The sequence below is a fragment of the Epinephelus fuscoguttatus genome, linkage group LG9 (genome assembly GCF_011397635.1).
Source record: "Epinephelus fuscoguttatus linkage group LG9, E.fuscoguttatus.final_Chr_v1".
NCBI classification, from domain to species: Eukaryota; Metazoa; Chordata; class Actinopteri; order Perciformes; family Serranidae; genus Epinephelus; species Epinephelus fuscoguttatus.
Window position 1 is genome coordinate 11,053,773 of NC_064760.1, and position 10,822 is coordinate 11,064,594.

At 40.9% G+C, this 10,822-nt stretch overlaps 1 protein-coding gene across 4 annotated transcripts in view; it reads left to right on the plus strand.

Moving 5' to 3' along the window:
- si:dkey-237h12.3 (teneurin-3) overlaps positions 1 to 10,822 on the plus strand; it is a 191,238-nt gene that overhangs the window by 99,802 nt on the left and 80,614 nt on the right. For all 4 annotated transcript variants that reach the window (XM_049585086.1, XM_049585088.1, XM_049585087.1 and 1 more), the window contains one exon: positions 9,361 to 9,486. In XM_049585086.1, coding sequence (XP_049441043.1) covers positions 9,361 to 9,486 — 126 coding nt within the window. The remainder of the gene's footprint in view (positions 1 to 9,360; positions 9,487 to 10,822) is intronic.

The window sequence follows — 10,822 nt, forward strand, 5'->3', positions numbered from 1 at the left end:
GACTGCAGACGGTGTGTCCCCACCGAACCCCCTGTTTCTGTCCTCACTGTGTGCTGGTGTCGGATGGTGGGTCGTTGCTGCTGCCTGCCACACACACACACACACACACACACACACACACACACACACACATTTTCACTGACTGATTAATTGGCGCTGGTTATTTATATCATTGTGACATATTCATTATGAATACAGTCCATCAGATGCCCATTGTGTTTGTTTTTCAGCATTTCACCAATACTACAAATGCAGCTATAGCCAGTATCTCACTAGCACTATCCTCATTCATATGTGAAGAAGCTACAAATTATATTCAGCCACAAAATAAGCCTGAAAAGCTGGAAATCAGAACAGAAGTACAGAGAGTTGTTGCATTGAGATGATACTGTCTCCTCTAGTTGCATTGGTGTGAACCAGCAGGTTTTTTTTAGATCGTTGCAGAACGGTGCATTGCAAGTAGTTGTTGGTTTCATCTGGTCTTGTTGCGAATCTTTGATCTGAACTGGGCATTAGGTAAAAAACATAAATAGACAGTCTCATACTGCATTTTGCTGTTCATAGAGTGTGGTGCTTTGCTGCAGGCGGGGCTCAGGCTCTAGTATTACACACATGGAAGCTCAGTGAGGTGGAGGACCAACAGACAGCAGAGATTTTGAGAGTTTAAAACAGCTGCTGTGCATGAAAGCTTCACGAGTAAAAACACCTGTGTGACAGCTGACATAAAACATAGGATCAGATTAGGCTCTTTATAGCTCAAAATAGCTGGTACCATTAGTTAAAAAGTGTCTTCATCAGCCGTGATACAGATCTTTTAGATTGGATCAGGCTGTGCTTAGTTCAAGGCCACACTCCTACTAGCTTTTTACCTGCAGCTGTCCTTCAAACTTGCTGTCTACACCAGCTCCGTGTTAGCAATTTAAAAAGTCCTCTCCTTTCCTCCTCACGTTGGTCCACTTAAAAGGTTCAGTACCTGATCCTGTTCAGCAGTTCAGGAGGTGAAAATCTCATCTGTAAACTGCTCACATTGCCAGATATTATAGGCTGAACATCTGTACCGATCGGGGGCTTAGACCAGAACTTTCCTCTTGACTCACTGTAGAGGCAGTTCAGAGGAAAATCGTCCTAAATATCTGAGCCTGGCATGAGGATATTATTTTCTGCTGGATGACACATGACTCTGTCTGTTATCACTGTTAGATGCCGACAGTATAGAATGTTTACATCTTGATACTGTGCATTTGAAACAAATCGACTGTCGACCCGGACAAAATTAACTATACACTGAGGCTTTGGCATGAATATTGCCTCTGAATACTTGTTATTGTCTGATGTTGAGGTGCAGCACAAGCTGTCACCCGGGTGCATGAAAACCGGCAGTTTTTGTGCCAGAAGCGACATATTTCTTTCAGTTTTAGGGAGAGGAAACATGACTCCATTATCTGCGGTGGCATTAGAAAATCTTTAGACATGTCATTCGGTCAAATGGAACAAATGATAGACAGGCTGCCTCGAGTGAATGAAGCCAGCAGGCCTCTTAATCTGTAAGAAGTTTGATCTCTGCCAGGAGTATTTCTATTTCACTGCCTTTTTCCTTTTTGCAGAAATTGCAGATGTCCTGATATGATTCAGTAGCGTCTGTCTGACTAAGCTCTCAGTCAGATATGCAGACATGGCCCTAGTACAGTTTCCAGCAAGACATCCCTGTCTGTTTCCCTTTGAGTGGGGCGCTGTGCATCATCCCGCACACTTCTGATCCCCAGTCCACAGAATTTATGTCCTCAGGGGTTCCCGTTAAAACACAGACGGGGCGGTTCAAATGGCCGGCACAGATGGCAACGTCAAAATGAAACACAAGTTGAGGAGTTGAACTCTTAAAACAAAAGGAAACACTTGATCTTTAAAGAGAACCTCTGTCCACACAGCCTTTGTTGTCCTGAACCAAAACTTGCTTATTCTGTCAAACAGGAAATGCTTTTATCTTGTTCAGGAAGATAAACTAATGCACATCCTTTCCCCCTCCATTGGGCATTATTTCCTTTGAGAAGACGTTTTTTTTTACAGCGTGTGTCAAAAGCTGACTTCTTGCTAACCTTTCGAATCTTGACCACAGCAGTAAACCGGTTACAGATTCATGTCTCCTCATGCCCTCCCTTGTCATCCAAGCCCTTAATCTTTACACTGTGCCTCTCTCCCTGAGCGGATATATAAGTATTCATCCAGCTTGGAGGCAGGGGAAATGTGACACAGTTGTATAAGGAGAAATATGGGGTTGTTGGGAAGATCCTATAACCAGTGTTTTATTGGTGAATAGGAAGGGGAGTGCTCACTTGGAGGAGAGGTCATAAATGTGCTATATCAATATCAATATTCACAATCCCTTTATTGACTTAACTGTTTTGTTACTTGTTGTCGTCCATGATCTTATATCGTAAAATTAGTATGGATATATACATACATTTTATAACTTAGCTGTTCCTCTGTGTGCAGGAATCTGCTGCTGTTTTTATTTGGACGTGCGCTCTTGACAGATCTGCTCAGTTCACACAGGGAAAACGAGCCGAAACTGTCATTTGTTCAGCTGTTGTCACTAACAGTTGTAGCAGATTGGATTCATTCACAACGTTTTCATCTCAACAATCACCAACTTGTTTAATTGTAGACCTGTCGGGTGTTTGGGAATTGTATTTTTGGCCCGATTCCAGAGTGTGTGCTTGGTGTTCTGGCTCCTTTTGGTGTGTGTTTGTGTATGTGTGAGTTAAACAGATGCAGCCCTCTGCCACTTGCCTCAGGTGTCTCAGAGTGTTTCCACCACTTCCTCTCCCTTTCATCTGCCGCCAATTCACCTGCCAGGTGCAATGACTCAAATAGATACAATGTGCACTCATGCTTTAATACTTTTCTTCTATCAGCTCACACAGTCCCATTAGTGCAAAGACAAACTCAAAGACAAATACAGCCAACACCTGTATCAGTTATACGTTAAAAAAGGACTGTATTTGAAGTTTGCTGTACCATATTATTAATTTTTTGTCTTGTTCTGGAGCTCAGGTTAAAACTAATATGCCTCATGATATCTTAGGAACAAATAGTTCGGATAAGATGGTTTTGGTTTTTATTTTAATCGAGTGAATTTGAAGAACAGTGTGCAGCCGCAAAGCTGGACCCTGGCTGACCGACAAGAGCAGTTCCTGTAATTCAAATGAGGCAAACCTGCTGAGGTGAGGCTTTCCAGTTCCAGTTCTGCAAACTGGGCTGATTGGAAGGATTTCAGCAATTGTCCAGATACAGGGGAGGCCAATCAGGACCGAGTCCAGCTTTGATGCACTGATTGGATGCAGAAACAGCATGTGGATTTCTAGGAAATGCTCTGTAAATTGAACCACACAAATAAACCCAAATGCAAACACTGTCCTCGCTGAGCACGTTTGATCAAAATGTTTATAAGGAGAACAGGATATACTTCGAATGGCTGACATATATTGAAAATATAATGACTGAAAGTGTCTTCAAAGGCTCAGTGTGTAGGATTCAGGGGGGTATGTTGGCAGAAATGGAAGGAAATATTATGAGTCTGTTTTCTTTAATAGATAAAATAAGAATCATGTTTTTTTATAAAGTTAAAGAGCCGTTAAAATCTACATAGGGAGCAGGTCCACGTTTCTACAGTAGCCCAGAACAGACAAAACAAATACTGGCTCTACAAGAGCATTGGAAAAACATATATTTTTCTAACATAAAACTGCTTTATTCAGTATTTTATCAGTTTAAATCACCTGGTTTTGGAGAGGACTAGACCTCTGTGGATAATTTGTCTATTAGTAAAAATCTCCTGAACATCTCAAACAATAAAGGTGAGCACACATTAGCATGTGCTAGGCTAGCGGCCTGTCTCCGATATGACACGCACTGTTGGAGAAACACTGATTTGTAAAATTAATTATTCAGTGTTACCTGTTTTAAAGGTCACATATTATCCTCCTGTTCAACAAGTTTAAATAGGTTTCAGAGGTCCCCAAAACATGTCTTTGATGTTTCTTGCTAAAAATCCATATATATATTTATATATGCAGTACCAGTCAAAAGTTTGGACACACTTTTTTATCCAAGTAAATGGGAAAGTGTGTCCAAACTTTTCACTGGTACTGTATATAGAATAGAAAAGGAAGCCTTTATTATATTGTATATAGATCCCAGGGTACATTTTTTTGTGTTTGGGAGCTGTTTAAATGTGCAGTTTGTGGTCTCACTCTGAGTTACTGTTGTTGTTCACAAACTAAAGATTTTAGAGATAACTTTTGTTTAGTTTTTACTGAATATTTGAAGGTAAATTGTAAAAGTATAGCACTTATTTTATTGCAATACTGCTTTCTTAAATTAATAATAAAATATTTATATTTCTAATTAATTTCTAACTAATTTGTTATATTGTTAAGAATATTGCAAAAATATCGCAAAAATACGCTGAATTAACATGATATTATTTCAGGGCCTTATCGCCCAGCGCTATTCCACACCATGTCTGTTTGTTTTGCACAGGAGGAGACCTCTGCTGATAATTCAGCTCCCGGTTAAAACCTCCTAAACAATAAACACTGAAGGAATTCCAACCAGGAGAAATTTCAGCTGCTTGCAGTCTTCAACCACTAGATGTCACTAAACCCTCTAAATCTTACATGCTGTTCCTTTTAATGTAGCATTGGGTATTTTTGTGTTATCAGCTGCTTTGTAAAAGTCTCACGTATTTTAGGAAGAAACTAATTCTCGGAACGTTGTACCACAAAAAATTTAATTTATCAGGAAAGGAGAAAAACAATTTGGGGTTATTCGTGTGTTTTTCACTGAAGGCTGCTTTATTAAAGTGATGGCTCTCGTGAAATTATTGATATGGTGAGCACTTATGGTTTTAATAAGGCCGTGCCAGTTGCCAGAGAGTGGATGATAGAGGTGGCTCCACTTATCGGTGATGAGTACTGGGGGGGGATCACGGCTTCCGATACTAATCTAATACTAATAAAAAATTCTAGAAATCCCTCGGAGACTCGAGACAGGGAGCTTGCTTCAATTGCCACAGGACCCAAAAAAACAAACCCTGTCTTGGTCGATCTTGAGATGTTGTCATTCCATTTGAGGCTGTTGGAGACACTATCCCAGAAAACAGGAACATCTTAGCCATGCTCTGAGCTGTGCGGCTTATTTCGAGAAGTCCCCCGGGGATGTTTCTGGGGAGATGTGCAGGCAGGTTCCAGCATAAAACAATGTTTATCTCAATAATTTTGAGGCTGTTGAGCTCCAAGTTGTTGTTGGCACACCGTGACTCCAGATGGGCCACCTCTCTCTGTGGTAAATGGACTAATTATTCTTGGTGACGATGGCCATCAGAATGGCGTCCTCTGCATATTTTAGCAGGAAACACTTAAGAAGTTTTATACTCGTTTATGTTTTTAATGCCTTGGGTTGCTCAGCTGAATAATTCATTATTTATTTCTGCTATAAAGAAGAGATACAGCTTTCATCTGAGGCATAATTAGCGCTGTGCTTTCCAGGTAACAACACCACCAAAAATCATGTGAACAAGATGGGGAATTTGCTGTGAGAGCAGCCAGGAGGATTATCTGGGGCTCATGTTACATTTTCCAGTGCAGGAGTGTTTGTGCTTGTGTTCACTAAATACCATGTGGATGTCGGAGCTCAAACAAACACGCTGTGAACTTACAAATTCAACCGCCCGTTCATCGTCAGTGGAGGTGTTCCACAGGGCACATTTTGACTTCAGAGATTAGAGGCTAGCTTCTGCAGGTTCTTGCTCAGGAAGAGAATTGCTCATGGCCCATAAATATTAATTGAACTGGCCTAGGCTGCAGGAATAACTTATGCAAATTCATAAATTGAGGGCTATTCACCTCAAAGCAATTTGTTGATGAGGTAAGTGGGGATTCGGGTCCTGGCGTACTAAGAGCAGTGAAGAGAGGAAGGCTCCTGGTGGTTCTGCGGTGAGTCTGATACACAAGAGCCCAGTGCCACACACAGTGGAAGTTTGGTGATACTGGGAGATGTGAGTGCACAGTGTTAAGCTGCGGAGAGGGTTTGGACTATTCATGTTAAATGAACTAGAGTCTTCAGTCAGGGACCAAGTCAGTAGAGAATGATGAAATGCAGTGACATTTTCTGCAGATATTCATTGTTCTTAGTGGATAAATTCTAATAATGTCGTGAGCTCCTGAAGTTTCATCCAACTGGGCCTCAACCCCAACTTGTCAAATACTGACTCTTGGTTGTGGCCCTCAGTGTCAGATACCCACTCACAGAGGCACCCTTTAGCGGCAGTATGAGACGCACTGGGCAGCGACACTTTTTGACACTCCAAGCAACATAACATAGTGTGGGTGGGAGAAGAGATGGATGGGTCAAACAAACTACAGACTTTTACCTGGGAGACTGCTGTTTGTGTCTTGTGTGAAACCAAAAGTCAGTCAAGTTGTTCTAATTTCCAAAAACAACGCTGGAAGGCTTCCTAGAGCATCATAGATTGATGACATATAGGGCAACTGACCAAGTGTCGGTATTTGACGAGCTGGGAGTGAGAATGTGTTGTTTTATCTGGCACCATCATTGGGTCACAGTTTCAATTTAACAATATGACTGACAACCAAATTCCTTCAAAACTAATGACAATTCCAACAGCTTTGATCAGCTTTTGTGTTCAGCCCTAAATAGCAAATGTTAGCATGCTAACAGACTAAGCTAAGATAGTGAACCTGGTATTGCCTGTCTTTTTTACTCCAACATGGAGTGAATTACATTCCAGTTGATGCACCTAATTTTGAGTCTTTCATGGTATTTCAACCAAAAATATATTGGTTCAGAGCCTGAAAAGGTGGTTCCCTGCTGGAAGCAAAAGATTTTATGTTTTCCTTGACCTGTGTGAACCGTGTCAACATCAGTGTCATATTCTACAAGAGGAAAGAGAGAATAGAGTCTTTCATGTCCTCGTATCAATAGTTGGTCCATGCTTGTTTTCTGGATAAAACAAAATGTCTGTAATAACAGAACAAAAGCTTGCAGGTAATGAATGTGAGCCGCCATCTTGCCAGTACTGTTTACCTCCATTGGTGCAACACCCTCTGTTGTTGACGCATCCTTGATTACAGTGGTTCTGCTCAAAGCTAGTGGGAATGCAGGCTGGTTTGATAGATAGCACCGAGGTTCCAAGAATCCTGAATGGAACTGGTTCGAGACCCCGAGCTAATTTAATGAAAAGGGGTATGAGCATGTTTGCATACTGATGTTTGCCATCAGCTTCAAATCACCACTGTGCCTCAGTACAGCCTCACAGAGCTGCTTACATTAAAGCATTAGCATTAAAAATAAAATTGCAAAAAAGTGAAATGCATCCGCAGCTATAAGGAAAGAACCTCTTATGTTTGAGAGCACTGTCTGTCATTTCATGTCTCCTTTGATAGAGCTTGATGTCCTGTCTTCTGCCAGTCAGCTTAGAGATTTTTCTCTCAACATTAAAAGGGTTCATTTTCCAAAATACTTAATGCTAATTTTGTAAATACAGTTTTTGTAAAGTAAAGGATTATACCTTTTATTCATCAAGTATTACCTTAACCTGCAATTTCACGCTGTCAATCATTTTTGCAAGAGCAGGTGTCACTTTTTTTTCAGGCAGAGGGTGTTTCACTTCAGGTTAATGCTCCATGTCTTCAGTTGATTTGTGCAATTTGGGACCCAGCCCAGCACACAGAGTCTTTTCAGGCTTCTGGAGCCTTTCCTCAGTTAGAACCAATATGTTGAGTGGTAGAAATGAAGATATTTTCATAGTAAGCAGTTTGGAAAAGTTGGGGAGCAATGAGACTATTTTTAAAACTTGTCTGATTCCTGGCAAATTATGTGAAGTTGAAGATTCTGTCTTTGTTGCCAGTGAATTTGTACATCAGAAGTGAGGTTTATCCAAATCTGGTGGAAGATGGAGAAAGATTCAGAAAATGAATAGTAACAGGGAAACTCAGTGATTGTAGGAAATATGTGAAGCAAAAAGCACACAGATTTTGCAGGTTTCCACATTTGGAGGTCCTGTCAGATTAGTCCATTCAGAGCCCAAAGTCAGACTTGTCAAAGATATTGATGGAACAGTCAGCATTAATTTGTGTTTCTGATTTGTTTCACCGGCAGCTGAAATGGATTCTGACACTGTGGGTGATGTTGGCTGAATGTACTGTGTAACCAAACATTATCACTCAATGTTAAAGCTGTGCTATTTGATTGAAATTCAAAGCCACGAAGCACCTGTTCATTTGATCTACCAAGGACAGCGCTGTGTGTACCCTCACTAAACTGACGCCGAGTATATTCATCAGCAGGCTCTAAACAAAACCTTATTTCTTAACACTGATACACTGCCCATACAAGTTTTGAATCTCTCTCTTGGTCTCCTTCACATTTGATATCCTCTCTGGCCCCACACACACCTCTCAAGTTATTTGCTGCAGTCAATATCCATCTTCCCAGCGAGCGACAAGTGTTGGAGAAAAGTTCCTCTCGCAGATCAAATGGTCGGAAATCAAGATGCTTCCTCAGCATGTTCCCTGGCTGGTGACTTTGAAGGAGATTGGCCCTCTCGCTGCGCTCACAGGAGCACCTCAGTCTCTAAAAACAACAAGAACATGGTTTGATTACATCCAATACTGTGACAATAAAGCAGGTTGGCTGAATGAAAGCCAGACACAGTTTAGTTATCTAAGAAAACTAGAGGAGTGCTGCAGCATCTTACCCTCTCACTTCCTCCTCCTGCTGTGACTGTCTGTCTCAATAAACTGCCTTGCTCTTTCTTAAAAGACTCTCACTCTGTCTCTTCCTCCATCTTTACTCTTCCACATGCATGTAGCTGCGTCTGTGTGTCCCTTCTGCTTTGTATTAGTCTTGGAGAGTTCAAGACTTTTACAGTGTATCTTGTCTGCTTGTCTGAAGTGAATGCTTTGTGTCAAAATAGAAATTCTGCTCTCTTTGATACAGTAGCTGTTTGTGTGCAGACACTCTGGCACATTAATGAACAGTGCTCCCCAAGGAAACATGATAGAGCAACAGGGTTCCTAAGTATTGATTGGAATGACTTTGTGTGGCCTCTATCAGCGCTGTGTTTACACAAAAACCTCCCATTATAGAGTCTCCTCAAAAAACTGAAATGTTGGAAGTTAAGCTGTTGTTTTTTTCCCCTGCCTGCACTGGATCCATCCATTGTGTTCTCCCACAGGTCCTTTTTGTGCTTAAATGGCTTGATTGTTTTTTGTGCAACTATTTGCTTTATTTGTTTATCCATTTCTACAAGCCCACGCAGCTTTTTTGTGTATTTCACAGCAATGCACCTTTTCGGCCTCAATTGGCAGCTCCAAGAGTTGGACAACCAGCCGGCTTTTGAAAACGGAGGAGTTGGGAAGACGGGGCCCACTCAGTCGAGCATAGTGACAGCTCTGGCTGCTGACGGTGAGCAAATAAAAGACAGGCATCTGAATAAACTAATAATTAACATCCAAACAAGCCTTTACAGTATTAGTGCAACAGAATGATACTGTTGATTCTCTTGTTGGCTTCCCTGTATCCCCTAAAATGCTTTTTGGTTAAGGTCATTGGCATTGATTTTTGAATATTGGGCTAAAATAGTAAACACAGCAAATTGATAGCTTGGCAAAAGCAGGGTGTTGACCAGCTGTTGAGCACACTTCGACAAAAACCTAAAAAGTGCAAATACTCAACTTGTCAGAAATGAAGCAAATAAAGCTGCTTGTAATTAATGCTTTTTGTAATTAAATGCTAACTTAAAGGAAAAGTGTGTAAGGCAGTGGTTCTCAAATGGTGTGCCGTGGGATTTCGTAATAACCACATATAATAATTGCAATATTTACCTGGGCCTATACAGAAAGTTATGAATGAATTTTTAATTGACTGTATCGCTTTGTTGTGCACACCGATTTCCAAGTAAAGAGGCACCCTAGCTAAAATTGGCACTTACTTCAATTTGATTTCATTTAAAAAACCTCCATGGGGAACTTATTTGTCGCTGTTCACACGTGGGAGTTTTAAGTGTGTAAGTGTCAAAAGCTTTGATTGGCAGCCAGTGTGAGGGATGAGGCCGTGAGTGGGACAATGGATCGCTTTATTGCACAGAGCAAATTAGAACAAAGCACCAGGGAAGACAACCTACCACAGAAAGAAAAGAGAAAGAATAAAATGGTCTGCAGACAGTATCAGAAAAGCTACCTGTGTTATTTTTTCTTATTTTTATTGCGTTATGTTGCGATAAGAGTGATAACATATGTTGTAGAAGCTATTGTGCACAGATATAAATACAGGTGTGCTTTGGGCACAGAAAGCTTGAAAACCACTGGTGTAAGGTTTTAAAGGGATTAAGCGGCATCTACCAGTGAGGATTGCAGATTTCAACCAGCTGGTACTTGTCATGGTTAGGATTCCTTCTTTGTTCATTGTTTCAGAGGTTTTTACAGGGAGCTGAATTATCTGCAGAGGGCTCCTCCTCTCCAAAACGATCAGGTGATTCAAACCAGTGAAAACACTGAATAAAGCAATTTAATGTTACAAATCACATCGCGGATGGGCTGCTAGCCCAACACCTGCTAATGTGTGGTCACCTGTTTTCTCTGATAGTTTAAGATCCAGACCTTAAGAAGGTTTTAATCTGGAGCCAACGTATCCGCAAAAATGTCTTTCTTTCCAGAACAAACAGATCTGGTGATTTAAAAAGGAAATAACACTGAATAAAGCAGCTTCACGTTAAAAAAAAAAAGTGTTTTTCTGATACTCT